An 18,040-nucleotide genomic window follows, 5' to 3' on the forward strand; every position below is an offset into this window, starting at 1 on the left:
GCTATTACTGTTTTCAACATGGCTTTTAAAATCTTGATTTTAATACATTATTATTACAATACACTAAGTTTTCAAAGTAGGAGGATTTTGAACTAATGTGCATAAGAGCTTTGAATATTATGGGTTGCTAAAGAACCACTCCTCCTTTATGTTAAATACAATGTCTTTCTTGAGGATATGCTGCCATATTCTATTTTCTTGCATTCTGCTCTTTAAGGTATAGAATGAACTTAAGGCAATAATGTGACTTGCAGTGCTGAGGTTGTATGATGAAAAGATAGTCATATGACAAACGTAATTTATTTGATGTGAGAAAGTTATGTTTGATTTGATTAGATGAGTCCTTACAAAAAGCTCTTTTTATATCTTTAAGGGTCTAAAAGGGCCAAGTTTAAGATTGGCATAAAGCTTTCAGAAATCTGCCACACTGCACCTAAAAATTTCCTTTTCATCAAATTGTGATATAATAGTTATTTTAACCAAAGTTGTGCCAGAAAAAAAATTATACCTGAAGCAATAAATTTATAAAACTTTCTATCAAACAGGTTAAATTAAATGTGTAATTTTAATGTAAGGAAATATATATCTATATCTTATAGCATGAAAATAGCATAAAGCAGTGTAATTTGAACTTTCATGAGACTATAAATATATAATTTAGCCATTGAGCAATAAATTTATTTTAATGTCACATTTTCTGCATCTCAAAATGTATTGCAATACCGCTTTAATGAATGTTTGTTTGAACCCTGGTTTTGTTAATACAGTGAACTCTCGCTACTACGATATCCGATACAACAATAACTCCCTCTATTACGATACTGTTCCGTGGTCCCGCCAAACTTGCATATGGATTAATGTTATCTTCCTCTCAATATAACGATATTCTCTGAAGCAGTAAACCTCTGTAAAACGATTTTTTTTCAAATTTCAACATTATTTTCTATTTTTTTTATTGGTATTCAAATAATGTAAAATGCCTTTTTGTCATCTTTTACCATTTTTTTCATCTTTTCTGATAAAAGGGTCACTGCTGGTTATGATCTTTCACCCCACTGTTATTTCTTTTCACATCAGAGAATGGCTTTTGTATTCAAATTTCATTCCCCCACTGTTGAGGTACTTAGACCACCCTAAGAGCTTCATGTTTTAGAATTGCCTCCCTCAGTTCTTAAGAAATCACCATTGTAACATCATGAGTCATAAATGACCACACACATCACAGTAACACCTGCTACCCTGAGAAGGTACTGTTTCTGTAGAAGGTGGGTGGAGCACGTTTATTGAAATTGAGGAGGAGAAAAAAATGTATACTGACCATTGGTCATCGTTCATGTTCATCACTGTCACTTAATCACTGATTTAAACTACACCTGGTGTTTTCATGAGCTAGCGCAAATTCTACGATCAGAGCTTTTCGCATTTAGTGCTGCTAACATTTTCAGCTTGGTGAGTCTTCAGTGTATTGGATATTTTTTACTAGTGTAATTTAGCATAAGATGGCAGGGAGAAAGCAACTTTCATTTCAAGATAAACTTAACGTTATTAAAGATATTGATGATGGAATGAAACAGATTGATGCAGCTAGAAAATACGGATTATCTCAATCTACAGTTGCAACGTTTCTAAAGAAAAGAAAACAGATCGAAGATACTGTAAGCTCAAATTTAATTAATCCAAAGCGTAAACGACTAAAAGTCGCAACTAATGAAAACCTTGATGCTGCCGTCTTAAAATGGTTTCAAGAGATGAGAGCAACAAATATCCCGATAAATGGGCCCTTGTTATGCACACAAGCACGTAAATTCGCAGTAATGCTAGGGAACGAAACTTTTAAAGCTAGTAATGGTTGGCTAATGCGTTTTCGGGATCGACATGGAATAACTTTCCAGGAAGTTCACGGAGAGAAAAAATCTGCTCCGATTAACGAAGCAAATGAATGGAAGCAAGAGAAGATGACAGATATTCTTCAAAAGTATAAACCAGAGAACGTTTATAACGCAGATGAAGCTGGGCTGTTTTTTCAACTCCTTCCCGATCGAACATTGGCATTTAAGGGTGAAAAATGTTACGGCGGAAAAAAATCAAAGCAGAGATTGACTGTTCTTCTGTGTGCCAATAGCACAGGGACACACAAAATGCAACCTCTTGTTATCGGCAAATCATTGAAGCCGAGGTGTTTCAAGAATGTGAAAAGTCTTCCCGTGGAATATAAAGCCAATAAAAAAGCTTGGATGACTTCTAAGTTTTTTTCTGAATGGTTGTTGATGTTAGATAAAGAAATGAAAAAGAGGAAGAAAAAAATTGCTTTATTAATTGATAACTGCACCGCTCACACATCAATTCCAAAACTACACAACGTCGAAATTGTTTATTTCCCGGCCAACTGCACTTCGATTTTGCAGCCACTCGACATGGGCATAATCAAGTGTTTCAAAGGATACTACAGGAAGCGTTTGGTTGAATCGATACTTGTCAACATCGAAAATAAAGTAGAAGATCCTTTTAAAACTGTGAATGTCAAGGAAGCATGTGATATTATTGCTGGTAGTTGGTGGGAGGTAACAGAAAAAACTATTCAAAATTGTTGGAAAAAGGCCGGTTTGTGTGTCTTGGAAGATGAAATTGTTTCTAATAGTGAAGAAAATTCCACAGACAGTGATCTTTCAGATAATCAAGAATTTGTTTTGAATCTTCAAAAATCTTTATCCCAACTTGAGGAAAAAATGGGTAAAACATATGGTGTTAACGTGGAGGACTATTTAACTGCCGATGACGATCTCACAATTTTCGCAGGAGTTAGTGATGAAGAGATTCTCTCTGAAATTACGGATGAAATGGAAAATAATGATGAGGAAGAAGATGGTGATGATGATCCATGTGTATCACAGTCCGTATTGTCACCCCATGAAGCTCTTCAATCCGTAAAATCTCTAAAGACATTTTTCTCAAGTCTTCCATTCACAAATGAAAATCATTTTCGGGCATTGGACTCTATGCATACTTTGTTGGTTGACTTAACAGTCAGAAAAATGAATAAACAAACAAAAATATCAGATTTTTTTCAATAAAAATGTTTTTTTAAGGTAAGTTTACAATCTTATGTTCTGTATTTATATCCATTGTTTTTAATGCTTAACCGTAATAAACACTTTGCAAATTAATTTTTTCGATAATATATAAATATATATATAGTTAATGAATATATAACATTAAATTTCAAAAAATCATATTGCGTCCCAGAATTATGTGGGCCCTCGATATAACAATATATCCCTCTACAACAATATTCTTATTTGGTCCGCAAAATATTGTTGTAGCGAGGTTTTACTGTAGTAATATTTAGCCTGCCGGCAAACTTAGCTACTGACTTCAGAAAGGAAATCAAAACCTGCTCTTTTTGTGAACAAATAAAGATATATAGATATATTTTTTAAATAGTTGAAACAAAGGATAGACATTTATTTTAATTTACTTATTTGATTAGTTTGATATTGATTTATTTGATATTTATTTGATGCGTTTGTGTTAATATTGTGATAATTTGAATTATTAATATTGTAATAAACCTAATTTTTCCTTGCAGTATTAAATAATTTGATATATATTACACAAGATAAAAATAAATAATTTAGTTTTGATGTTTGTAAAATGAGTAATCAGCAGAATTTCATTTTTATTGATCTTTCTTTATGAGAAAATTTACTTCAATTAATAAATTATTGTAAAACTTTTTTTCTACTTTACTGTCTTACAGATGCTAGAGAATGTTAAGTTATCAACTTTGAATGCTTTGTCCATAATTTATTTTGTGTTTGATTTTTTCTACTTATATTCTGACCATATCTTAATTAATTTAAAAAGTTGTAGTTACAAATTAGTAATGTGTCGCATCATTGTAAATATCTTTGTTTTGCATGCTCATTCAGTTTTCTTGCTATAAAACAGCTACAATTTTCTTTATCAAATGTAGCCACCTACAATTTGAATTCAGCAATAAATTTTGCATAATGCTCATCCATATTTTTTAATGAAAAAAATGAACAGTATAGCATTTGATCATGTCGTTTGTGTGTATCATGCAAAATATTAATAATATGTCCAATAATCAGTCCTATTTTTGACATTCTATTCTTAAAATACGTAAACTCTTTTCCTTCCTCACACATAATTTCAACTTGAAAGAGTTCTATAATAATGTGTGTTTTCATATACGTGTTAACATGGAGCACACACTCATGACAAAGATTATACACTCATATATTGTCATGAATATGTTACCATCAATACTTTTTATCAGCTCTAAATGTAATTCTTCATTTGTCTTTATCCTTGAGTCGTCAAAATCATTATTCTTGATTATTATTTGAGAAAAAAGATAACATATTCAAAAATTACACTTTGAAGTATTTTATAATGATTTTTCTAATTTTTTTTTTATTTCCTAAAATGGTGAAGAAAAATGATATCATTAAAAATCTTCCATCATAAGCTTTTTCAAATGTGTAAAAACTGATCGAATAAAGCTTTACATTTATGGATTGTTAACAAGCTATACTATCTGTTGATTCCCTGATAAGCTATACTATCTGTTTAAAGCTACAAGCTATACTATTTGTTTAAATCAAGAACATACTTTCATAATAATTAGTACTTTATTTAAGGTATATATTAGATGTCATGTAAGGAATATATAGCATATTTAATAGTTTTTTCCTCTTTTAGCAATTTGATAGATTTTTTGACACCTAAAGAAGAATTATTTGCAAGAAAAACAAAAAAATTTTTTTTGCTGCCAATTCGTCTTATGTCTAAAAATAATAGATTTTATTCTTTTCTGTTTTTTTTAAAAGAAAAAAAAAACTTTAAAATTATTGAAACCATAAAAGTTTAAAGTTTGTTCTTCAGCTTTTTTCAAAGAAATTAATTTTCTATATATCCAAAAAGATTATAAAATATTTGAATCTTTTTCTGTTTTTGAGAGATAATATGGAACTATATGGAGATATTTTATTTTAATGGTTCGCTTTCATTAAAAGAAAAATAGCATATTTTAATTAGAATGTTGGAGTAGTGATAATTTGTGGGGTAGTTGTAATTTTTATAATTGTATATCATGATATTTGTTATAAGATTAATAATTCCTATTTTAATCTTACATTTACTGAAATAAATTTGAGAAGATTTTTGTCTGTATACTATACAATGGTTCTTTTCTAATAGTTAAAAATTCAGAAACGATTTTTTTAATTAAAAGGATATTTCACAAAAGGGGAGTTAAATAAATAAAAACGAAACATAATAAACATTTAAAGATGTATGGAAATATACACAAATATAAACTGAAATGCCTTAACTTCCATGACTCCCCTGGCACATAGCCGGCTGTTGTAGGAATACTTTACTTATAAACTGATAAGAACTCTGTCTTAAAGAAATTTCTGGCTATAAGCCTTGATTTTTTTTCTCTGTATCTTCTAGACTTATATGCTGCTAAATGTATAACTATCTGAAATATAAATTTTATATCCTAAATAACATATTAATAATTTGAGCTGTCCTTGCAAGTTAAGAATATTTTAATATTAATGATTATTTCAAATGTCATAAAACACCATACCCAAAGCTACAAATTTTGGGAAGAGTTTCCCAAAACGTTTTAACTAAAATTTTCTGTATATGGCAGTTTTAAAAGTTTTAATAAATATCCATTGTGTTTCTCAGTAGTTTAAATTTTTCAATCAATTTTAATATATATTTGTTTGTTTAATAAAAAATGATGTTGAAGAAATGAAGTAATTTTGTTTTTAATTTAGTCTTTTTTAGTTAATTTAGCCATTGCTGTTTGACTCATTCTGATTGCTTTAATATGCTGTGTATATTTAACCTGTTGCTATTTATTTTTTAAATTCATTATTTAAAATTTTATTCTATATTTAAGGAAAATAAATTCTAAGTTTATTTTCATTTCTTTTTAGAATCGGATGGAAGAAAGTAAAGCATTGTTTAAAACAATTATCACATATCCATGGTTTCAAAACTCCTCTGTTATTTTATTTCTCAATAAAAAAGATCTACTTGAAGAAAAAATTATGTACTCGCATTTAGTTGATTATTTCCCCGAATATGATGGTGAGTAAAACTCTGATCATAAAATGAAACTTTTTTTTATATATAATCTTTCCCTGTTAAATTCTACTAATTCACTAAATTCACTATACCTAAGTGCTTATTTTTATCTATTTCTTTGCTTAGTGCTTTAAGAAAGAAAGGAATATGCCTTATAGTTATATGCCTTCATAGTTTTTGTATGAATAATTACATACCTACTAAGATATAATCTTTATGATTTTAGGGACAAACCTATTAATTAATTAGTGCAAATAATAATTTAATTAATGAAATGAGATGCAGAAACCTAATTTTTCTGTCTAGACATGCTTTTTTTCATCGATGAATTTAGATTTCTTTACTCATAAGACATGAGGTTGTTCATTATCTAGTATAAAATGGCATGTATATGAAAAGAATTCATTTTCTTAAAAAAATATTATTTGAAATTTTTCATTTTTTATTTCTTATATATAAATTGAATTTTCATTTGTTTTAAGTTTACTTAATGAATATCAAATGTTTATTGGGCATAATTTATGCAAATTTAAGTTTACAATAGTATGTAGTAATTATTTTTCACTTGTAGTAGAAAGGGAAAAATTGATGCACTGTTTTTATGCTCTTTTTGCATCAATTCTGTAAAAATTTTTAAAACAAAAAAGAAGCTCAATGATATTTACAAAGTGTTAAATTATTAACATGAGCTCAAAGAATTTCTAACTAAATTCATAGCATTATCAATTTAATGATCTAAAAATAATACAATAATGATTGTCAGTATTATGTTATTTTTAGAACTTGCTGATATGAAAACAGATTATCTTTTGTTCTATTGTATTCTGCCAATAAATGAAAATTAATGACATAAAAAAAGTACAATTGCTTATTCATTTTCTTGCATTGTTAAATATATTTTGTTTTATAATTTTCTTTATTGAGATTTTCTATTTTTATTAAAATAACTGTTTTGTATGCTACTTAATTATTAATGAATTGCAAAAGGTGGGGTGTTTTTTGAAATCGTCATGAACTTTTTCAGAATACTTGATTCGTTTTCTGATATTTATTAAACTTAGTTATTTTTTTAAATATAATTAACAATTTTTTGTGTTTATATTATGTTTGATATCATATATTAAATTTTTCGAATTGACCTAATTTATTCCTATATTTTGATATCTGGACTCGTTTTAACAATCAAAATAAACAAATAATTCTTTTTCCCCCAAAAAATATTATTTTACATTTGTGATCTTATGTGCCTAATAAATAATTTAATCTATTATCTAAAAAAAAATCATTTTTTCGAACTTGCCAAAGGTTGGACAATTCCTACAGGATTTTCTATTGTATTCTAAAAACAATGCAATGATGTTTGGCTTATTTTAGAATTCAGCTTCTATGTTGTTAGGAAACTATTTGTACAACTTGTGATCATAGGGTTATTAGTTAAATCAATTTTATCCATTAAGAAGGAGAATAGAGATAGAAAACAACAGAACAAAACATTCTCATTTCCTGGAGAATATTAATCATGCATATCGCACATTTTCAGTCCTCGAAAAGCTTTGGGTTGATTTGATCTAGTTTTTAGTTTTAGGTATAAATGTTAAAAAATTAAACAATGATAATAGACAATGGCACAAAGCATTCTTCAAATTATTACAAAATTAATGAAAGTTAAAAAAATATTTGTTGCTTGCTTGTAACCTTTTGAGAAAATCCATAGAGCTGTAATACAAATTAAGCAACCTGTTATATTTCCCCATCCTTCTTCGCCATAAATATCAGAATAACTTTGGTCACATGCTACCTCTCTTTTGGCAATTTTGGCGAAGAAAGAAGGGAGTAGTGTGACAATGTAGATGAGGTCTCTTTTTTGGTAAATGCATGTTTTGTACTTATAAAGACAATGGAAAGTTAAAAGGTTAAAAGCTTTAGGAATGGAGCTATAAAATATTTTATCATTTTTTTGACAAGGCTTTGTTAGAATAAAAATCATTTTTGAATTCTATTTTTTTACTGTGTGTAAACTCTCCAAAATTGGCTTTCATTCAGATTTGTCAAAAAATCTTATTTCATTCAGATTTGTCTTTCCAAAAAATTCATCATTCTTCTCTTAATGATTTGATTTAAAAACAATTGAAATAAAAAATTAAATTATCTCAGATTTGTTAAATATTATATGTGTAGGGACTTAAAAATTTACTTATGACAAAAATGTTTAGCTTAAATACTTATTGTATTTACATTTCAAAATTATTTAAATTTTTTTTAATATCATTTCATTAAAGAAATACAAATTTTAATAAAAATCTATTAGGAGCCATTCATTAATTTACATTGGTAATGTGAATTTAAAAGTTTTCCCAGTTTACTTAGTTCTTTACAAATCTTTATAAATTCTGTATGAACAATTAATATTAATCTTGTTGATGTTTTGTTGAATATGCTTTTATAAATAACTTTTACTTATTTAAATCTAAAAAACACACTCGATAACCTATATTAAATAATAGTTGACAGGGGTCTGTCCATGCCGAATTTACTACCGTTTAGCGCTACCTTCACAAATTCAACTTTAGGAAAAATGGTAGTTTCATAAATTCAATTTTAGGAAAAACAGTAGTTTCACAAAATATTTTTTCTTAAAATTTTATTTTTGTATCTCTTAAGAAACGATAAATCCATATTTTTGTGTTGATTTTTAAATAAAATTTTTAATTTTTCCCAAATTATGTCTAAATTTTCACAAAATAGGTACCTCTCAGAAAAACTTGGACAGACCCCTGGTTGAATTAATTATAATTTTGAATTTAAATTTTTTAACATAGTTAAAGTAATTATTAATTTAAAAAATAGAATTAACCACTTAATATTGAAAGCGTTTAAAATTGTGTATAAATTGTTTTTACAGTGGCTAATATAATCAAGAAAAGACTTCTTTGTCAGAAACTAGTTATTTTATCATGATCATGTGAAAACTTAGAAAATTATTTTTGCGTTTTGTTGATATATATATATATGAAGAACTTTTAACAATAGGAACAAGTATTTTTTTATTAGTGTGCATATCCTAATTATATCTTTTTAATGTGCTTAAAAATATTTTTTAGTGCTTAAAAAGTGCTTATTTATTGTTGAAAAATTTAGCTATGCACCCTGATTAATAATGAATAATTCTATGTAATCATTATTTTATAGTTAAATTGTGTTTTTACTCATTTATTTTTACTTGTGAGAAGGTTTTGAAAGTAGAAATTTGTTTTTTAGATTGAATAAAATGGTTTAATATGATGTTTTAAGGAATGAAAAAACATTCTAAAAGTTCAATTTTATGATAAATAATGGAATTGCAATTTCAAAAAGTGATAAATTAAGGCACATATAAAATTTATAAGGCTCCTTAGCAAATTTTCTGTTCAACCTATCACTATACTGTAAACTACCTTATTTTAATATTTTTGACTTTAAAATTCCCGCGACGATTTTTCTCCAGGAAATTCTTTTCTCAATTTTGATTACAATAATACATAAAAAAATTTAGGAGGAACTAAAGATAGAAAATTTCTCTCTTTATTCACCCTCCAGTAACGTAGTTTCATTCTGAGGACAAAAATTATTTTGATGTGCACGCTCTATTTACATTTCATTTCACACCATTGTTATGACTCATTTAACAGTTATAGTGTTAAGTGAAGAACTTTTCATTTCATCAATTTATTTGAGTAAAAGTTTTTTAAAATGTATAATGATGTCTGTACTAAGTTAGCACTTCATCAGCAATAATAAATTATATAATTATTGATTTTTATGTTTTAATGCCTTAAAGCAGAGTTCTTTTGAAAGTGCTTATTCACTTGTTTTACAGAAATGGTGCTTTTTAAATGTTAATTATAAAAGAAGAAATATTAAACAAGAGTTTTTCAAACTAGCTTTTCTTAAATTTCTATTTATCTGAAATTATAATACTGAGCAAACCTTAAAACAGAACTTTTTCATAGATAAATTTTCCAAAAACTAGTTATCAAAATTCTTATTATTTTCATAAGAATGTATTTTATTATTAAAAACATCTAATTCAGACAAATATAGGAATATGTATTGAATAATTAGTTTGTGATATAAACTATGTAATTATTTTGTTTTAAAATATTATGACAGTATAATTCATAATTATTTTGTATTTTTTAAAAATTTCGATTTAAATTCTTGATTTGTTTGATTTCTTTTTCTATTTTCAGGACCAAAGAAAGATGCCATTCATGCTAGAGAATTTATATTAAAAATGTTTGTTGATTTAAATCCAGATAGTGAAAAAATTATATATTCACACTTTACTTGTGCTACAGGTAATTTAAAGCTTTAATTTTTGAAAACAGTTTTCTTAAAGAGAATGCTTATAAGTCACACAATGTAATTCAAATAGTTAAGCAGTTTGTTGGAATATCACACTGAATCATAGTAGAGAGAGTTTTTATTGAGCTATTAAAAAAAATTCCTTGAAAAAGCTAGAATGACTTTTTCAGCCATAGCTACCTTTCTAATGTGTTTTTTCTTTTTCTGAAGAATATATAAATTTATTAAAGGGTGGTTTTTTAGTTCGACATTTACTAGAATTGTATTAACTGTCTTCAGTTTTGTGAATACGCTTTTCTTTGCTAAAAAGCAATTAGTTTGCTTAATCTGATTGTATATACAGTGGAACCCCGATTGTACGTTTTCACTTGGATAAACATTAAAAGTGCATAGGAAATGTAAAATCAGGGTAAAAGAATTTAAACTTATTTTTCAAACAATTACGCTTATGAGATGAACTAATTAAAAACTTGCTTGATAATTGTTTCAATAACATTTGACACCAAAAAAAGAAAAAATATTTTTTAAAAATATTTTATTTCTTTGCTTAACATGCCGTTAGGATCATTTTACATGTTAATTTTAACTTTTCGCTATTATCTATCATGTTTACAGTTATAACTTTTCAAGCATTTTAGATCAAGGTATATGAGGTTTGCAATTAGAAGGCGATCTTATCATTATAATGATAACATCTTTTTATTGTGTTACCTATTTGAATTAAGTGCCATTTATTCGCAAAATCTCGCAGAGAACTAAAAAAAGTTTTCTTTTGTGTCATACCAAACAGCAAGCCTCGTTGACATTGCTTACGTTCTTCATAATTAACAGACTTGAATGCATTTTGTAAAGTTTCGCCTTAAAGTGTGATTATTGAAATTGTTTCTACTTTAATGATTGTTTTGTTAATTGTTTGATTATTTGTTATTTGAATTTTCTATATTCCCCATTTCTTATTAATATCATTGATTTATGTTTTAAGTTTGTAAGCATGATTAAATACTTTTCTAGAGGAAAATTTTGTTGTTATATAGTACGAGAATAGAGTACTGTCAAACTTGCATCATATGAGATTATAATTTTAATTAACATATTAAAACGTTTAGATAAAATATACCAACACTCATTTATCAGTGTTTCCATGGTACTTGAAAAACCTTGAAAGTCCTGGAATTTTGTGGAAAAAAATCAGGGTCCTGAAAAGTCCTCGAATTCTGCCATAAGGTACTTGAAAAGTACTTGATTTTTTTGGAATTAAAATAATTCTAATCTTTCTTACAAAAAAGCAGTAAAAAAATAATTAATAGGTTCAAACAAAAAGTAAAGAAATTCTGGCAGATGCAATTTTTAATGCTTGAAGTGAAAAGGGGTTAAAGAAGATACAAAATTTTTCTCTCTTAGATTTTTTACTCTAGATTATTGTTCATCTCTGATGTTTTAAAGCTGAAATTTTACAAATTTTAGTTTTTGGAGTCATAGTTTCTGAATGATAACTAGTGATTTATCAATTTAGAATTATGTTCAATGTGTTAACTACATTATTATGACAGGTTTATGTTGTTATCCTATTTGAATCAAGAAATTATTCTCAAATAATATCCTGCTCAATGCTCACAATAGTTTGTTAATTTTCTTTTTGGTGTACATTTGCAAATGTTGTACTGAGTTTTTATACTTTAAAGCTCTTGACAAGTTGTGGGTGTATCCTCCAATATTTCTTATTCATCCTCATTCTCTTCATCACTAGCATCAGAAGCAGGCATTAAATCAAGTATTATTAAAGGAATTGAAAAATGATTGAATGCATGCTCAGATTTCTGAAAGATCTTGAGGCACATTAATTTATTCCAAAGTGCCGATGTTCCTTTTGAATACCAACGTGCCTGTTTTTTTAAACCTAAATAAAAATATGTTTCAGTCGACGCAGTCCATCTCTGTAGAAATCACATTCCGAACTTCCGGAAAATTTACTTTTGCTCTCGAAGCATCAGGCAACTCACCAAAATCAAGAAAAAGAAATGATTTAATAAACAATTGTTTATTGTAACAATTTTTAAATGAGCTGATTATTCAAAATTCATTCAATTCTACCTGCAATTTTAATTATTTAGGCTTCCGTACTTCTTTTATTTAAGATCCTGTGCTCTGTCTATCTCACCACTACCCTTCTGATTTTGATTCGGGAGAAATCCTCTCTCATAGACAAAAGGACAATAAGATGTACAATAAAAAAAATTTCAGGTTAGAAAAAAAGATCTCGGAAAACGTTTGTGTGATTTTTGTAGTGAAACAGTGATTTTGATCAATTAAAAATACATATAAAGTGGAATTTTTTTTTAAAGAGTAATCTGAAATCTATGATATTTTAAACATTATTCCTATTGGCAATTTGTATGGACCTGAAAAAAAATGGTGTAACAGGTGAGATAACATATGAAATGAACTACGTAAAGCTGGTCTACCACTGTATAAATAAAATAGAATATTTAAAAATAACTGGTTTATACTTTTTAATCATATATTTAATTAAACAGACTAATAGTGAAGCATTTTTGTAATTGCTTTCAATGTAATTGCTTTCATAATTTTACTAATTGCTTTCAATGTTTTGAATTAAATATTAATAGCAATCTGATTTTAGCATTAGAAATCAAAATTTGTTTATTTCATATTATTTTTCAAATTTTATTAATTATTTTTCATACATAATAAGATAAAACATTTTTATTTTTTTTAAATATGAAAATGTTTACTATGTCTTTCATTTTGAAAATTTTAAAGCTTTAAATAACTATTGAAAAAAATAAATAAATATCTGATCATTTTCTCTCTTAACATTTTTATTGTGAAATAGTTTTTCTTGATTTTTTTATTGTTCCTTTACAGATACAGAGAATATTAGGTTTGTTTTTGCTGCTGTGAAAGACTTCATCCTACAACTTAATTTAAAAGAGTACAATCTGGTGTAAATCTCAATTTCGGTTTTTCATCAGTGGCTTAAAAATGTTTTTGCTGTTAAAAATAAAATTCCCTTGTCCTCTCTGGAGTGTTTGAAAAGAAGTCCTCCAGTATGTGAAAGGGCAAGGACCTGAAAGAGGATCTATGTTTAGAACACACAAAGAAACAAAAAGCTTGTAATTCTCCTCAGTGATCTTTTTTAAAAAATCACTCACACTTCTGTGTCATTGTGCAGTTTACATTGCACATGCACTTGTAAAACCTTCAGTTCACATTGCACAGTATTTTCTATATTTGAGAGAATGAGAAATGTAACACTCATTCTATCGTGGTGGTTTAAAAATAAAGAAACACCACCATTTTCTCATTGTTAGCATAAAAAACAACAAAAAATACAAACTTTTTATCAGTCATTGAGTGTAAATTTTTCACATCTCTGTGCTTTAAGTGAAAATATCTGAGAAAACACTAATAACTTTGGCATAGGCGAGGTGCCAAAATTTGAGTTTGGTTAAGAAGCTAAATATCAAATCAATGTGAAAAGCGTGTGATTTTTATGTATGTAAAGCCATCTTTATAAATATGCATTCTATGTTAAATTATCTTTCAATACATTATATAATGTGAATGCCAAAGAAAAGGCAAATTGTTGAAACTAGTGTTTTAATAAAATATCCCCCTTTTTTACATTCTTATATATTTTTTAAGGGCACATATTTTCTTATTCATTTTTCGATTGAAGGACTCAGAGCTTTTAATTTAGGACAAAATATATTAAAAATTTTTTGTTCATACACTTGCTTTTTAGCATTTTCTTTTCCATAAATGTTTAGCTTATGACAAGTCACAGGCCCAATACTTTTTTTTTTTTTTTTAACTAGTCAGAGATTGTAAATATGTTCTAATGTAGTATTGCCTGATGAGCTTGTTTTTAAGATCTAAAATGGTATTATTTTATTTGTGCCAACTGAATGAAATTCATTTTAAAAATAATTAAAATAGCTACATTTTTAGCTTGCCATTGATGTAGCCAAAAGTTTTTATCTCTCGATTTGTTGTTCATTTGTATAGAATTTGTTTTATTCTTATTTTGTTTATATGCTGTTGTATATTTTATTGTCTCTGCTCTTTCTGTACTTTTTTACTTACCTTATTTTTATACACATTTATAAAAATGATCAAATCCATGTTACGTACTATAAAATTTTGCACTCCAATAATTTTTCTATAAAAAAACATTTGCTTTTGTTGCAGTGATTAATTATTTTTAGCAATCAATTATTGAATAAATTTTAGGTACTTAAATTATTTTTAGCATGATTTTTAGGGTGCTTTTTCTTACCTCAGGGTCATAAATCTAAATTTAAAATTTCACTTGCTATTAGAACATGCAATTTTTCCTTTTTTTGTTGTGTAGATCATTGTGATACATCCTCTTTTAAGGAAGAAAAAAACTAAATAATCAAATGTACTGGTGAACTTTTGAATTTCATATTATTTTACAGTGTGTTTCAAAAGTGACTCAACCCATTAGCCATCAAAACTTCAATGTGCTTTTTATCTGTCAATGTACACTTATAAGCCTTTTGGGGGTTAATTTTAGATGATTGATGATTTCGAAGTTTAGGCAAATAACTTGGTCTTTTTTATTATGGTTTTTGCATTTATTGTTCTTTCTTGTGCTCAATTTTTATTATCTTTTGTCAATTGTGCTGTTTTTTTTTTTATAAATTGGATGTATATTTATTATTGATTTTTTTTTCTCCATCCTTAAGATCACCAGATCTGATATCTAAAAGCATTTTGGATGGAACTGATATAAAGAATCGATTATTTGAATTCTGATGCACATTAACGCTCCTCAATTTTGTGACCAAACAGCATAATGTTGGCAATGCATTGTCCAATAGCCAATTTTATTTCTAAGGCTAGCTAGTAACCATACTTCTGCATGGGTAGGTTTGAAGCCACCACTGGGTATTCAACCCTGGTCCTTCACAATTATCTTGCTTTACCGCACTATAAAATCAAAGATACGTACATTTTTTAAAAACTAATATTATTTGTGAAATACTTACAGTGGGTTGCGTCATTTATGAAATTCTCTGTATTAGAAAGTGATATGCATGTGCAGCTCATTGATGTCCTCTGTTTTCTTTTATTCTTTTTACAAAATAATTTACTTGTTGTTGAATGTTAACAAAAGATGAATTTGGTTATAGTGTCTTTGCATTAGGAAGATGTGTGTGTGGAACCTGCATGAAAGCCAAAGACTTATCAAATGCACATGTCAGTACTAAATTTCATATCACAAAAAAAAAATTAACTTGTGATGTGTTAAGCAAGTGCAACACGCTGTGCTAAACTACTGCCCATAATTTTTTTACTCTCTCATATTCTGGGTGCTAAGCACTTAGCAGCAGTGAAAAGCCAATAGTATCATTTTTCTTGGTCTAAGGGACAGTACTAAAAACTGTGTTTGAAACGCAACATGTTATTATTTATAAAAAAATAAAACTCATGTTTGAATATAGATATATTTATCTTCCCCTATTTAATTGTGTATAGTGTATATTTTGTATTGCTAAAAAAATGCAACATTTTACTTAAAAAGAATGGTAAAATTTCCATCTATACAAGTACTGAGTCCCAAGTTTATTTCTTAAACTAAATGTTAGAAAGTTTCAAATATTTCTGTGAAATATATGCTTTTTACTTGACTAAAGCAACTGTTGTTTACATAAATGCTTGTTTTGTTATTAATGATTTATTTAAAGATAGTTTACAACAGTTTGTAAGTCATCATTCTCTTAGCCTGTTTTACAGAAAAATTAAATAAAATAATAATAAAAATCATTTAGTAATTTTTTTTATGATTTATGAAGCAGTGTTACATATAACTTAATGCAGTAGAGATTTATAATAACAATTCCACAATTTGCATAAAAAAAAGCAAAATTTTACTTTTTTGGGGGGTTTTACAATAAAAGTTTACATTACTTCTGCTGATATCACTTCAGGTACCTACCTATTAGCTACACATCAATAAGCTGATCAAGTAAGATGTTATCCTGCACCCTTTTAGTATATTGACATTATTATTTTTAAAATTGCATTATTAGATGTGCCACTTTCTGCTATTTACTGATATTATATTTTCTGATATTATATTTTTGCCTGATGTCGGCTAAAAGACTTGATTAACAGTTTCGGAAAATTAGATATATCAAGTTTTGGGATAATCTACTAATTATAAAAAAAGTGATTGAAATGATATATTCTAGCCAATTTTTATTTTCCGAGTGTTTAAATAATGAGTAATAACTCTTCTGAGAGCAGCTAAAACGGTCATTGCCTGATAAATTAGATCCACACCTACCCATCAGCCTCAAATGATGAGAGAGAAGTTATTAAGAGAAAAACTAGATTAATTAAATTTCTTATTATCAATTGATATCAACTGTTAAATATTTCCTCATTTTAATGAATTTTTGTATTTTTTTTATTTTAAAAATTTTATCCTTTTTTGCTACAATATACTTATAATTTCCAAATTTTTTAGTCAATCTATAAAAATCATCTGGTTTAGTTTTTATGTCAAAGTGAGCATAATTTTGGGTAAAGGAGATAAAATTTAAAGTTTTGTGGTGTTTTTTTTTATTTACCAACATTTTTATCATTCCTTTTCTTAAAAAAAACATAAATGAACAAAAAGGAAATAAATTGTGAAAATTTTTACATGATAAATCATTCATGATTTTATGTGTTAAAAATAGGGATCATATACTTAATTATTATTTTTTAAAAGATGAAATCAATTCTTGCATCATGAAGATTCGTTTCAACTTTTGCACAGTTTAATAATTTTAATCCAATTATTTTCAAACTCAATCAATCCACTCAACAGTCTTAAATTTTCTAAATGTTTATTTGGATTCAAAATTATGGAACACTTAAATTAATAATAGTTCTGATTATCAAATAATGAACCAAATGACCATCTTGACCATATTAAATCTTCAAATTGGCTCTTTGTAGAAAATGGTTTCAATTGAGAGTTCAAAGACAACTTACAGAAGAGAAACAAGTTTAAATTATTGAATAGTTTTTTAAAAAAAATATTTTTTGGTTTAATTCATATTTTTTATTTAATTTATATTTCTTTTAAATAACAATTTTTATTATAATTTAATTTGTAATTAATGTTTTTATTTTTATAATTTGGAAAACACGTTTCTAAAGTTTAATGTTACTGCAGAAAGCTAGATTCTTCTCCCCCCCCCTTTAAAGCTGCTGTAGCATGTCTGCATTATATATTTTTGAGGAAAGACTGTTGTTGACTATCTGTTTTAATTTAATTAAAATTCTCAATATAAATCAACTGAAATTAGAAATTAAAATCACAAGAGATTGCAACGTTTGATGTGTAAATAACTTGACAATTATATTATTATGACTATTAATCATAGACAAGTGATCTAGTCAACCTCTAGAGTTGGAAAAAACTATTTTTGTTTGCCTTAAATTTATCCTAGCTCATCTTATGCCTTGAAGCTGGTAATTTTAAATAGGTGGTGTCTGAAATATTTGGTGGGAATGAGAAATACTA

The 18,040-nt window shown here is 27.0% G+C and overlaps 1 protein-coding gene across 1 annotated transcript in view; it reads left to right on the forward strand.

Moving 5' to 3' along the window:
• LOC107447572 (guanine nucleotide-binding protein G(q) subunit alpha) overlaps positions 1–16,287 on the forward strand; it is a 32,375-nt gene extending 16,088 nt beyond the window's left edge. Inside the window, exons 6-8 of the mRNA XM_016062506.5 lie at positions 5,979–6,132; positions 10,359–10,466; positions 13,360–16,287. Coding sequence (XP_015917992.2) covers positions 5,979–6,132; positions 10,359–10,466; positions 13,360–13,442 — 345 coding nt within the window. The 3' untranslated portion in view covers positions 13,443–16,287. The remainder of the gene's footprint in view (positions 1–5,978; positions 6,133–10,358; positions 10,467–13,359) is intronic.
• The last annotated feature ends 1,753 nt before the right edge of the window (positions 16,288–18,040 follow it).

This window comes from Parasteatoda tepidariorum, chromosome 3 (genome assembly GCF_982258835.1).
Source record: "Parasteatoda tepidariorum strain Cologne lab strain chromosome 3, Ptep-v5.0, whole genome shotgun sequence".
Classification (NCBI taxonomy): domain Eukaryota; kingdom Metazoa; phylum Arthropoda; class Arachnida; order Araneae; family Theridiidae; genus Parasteatoda; species Parasteatoda tepidariorum.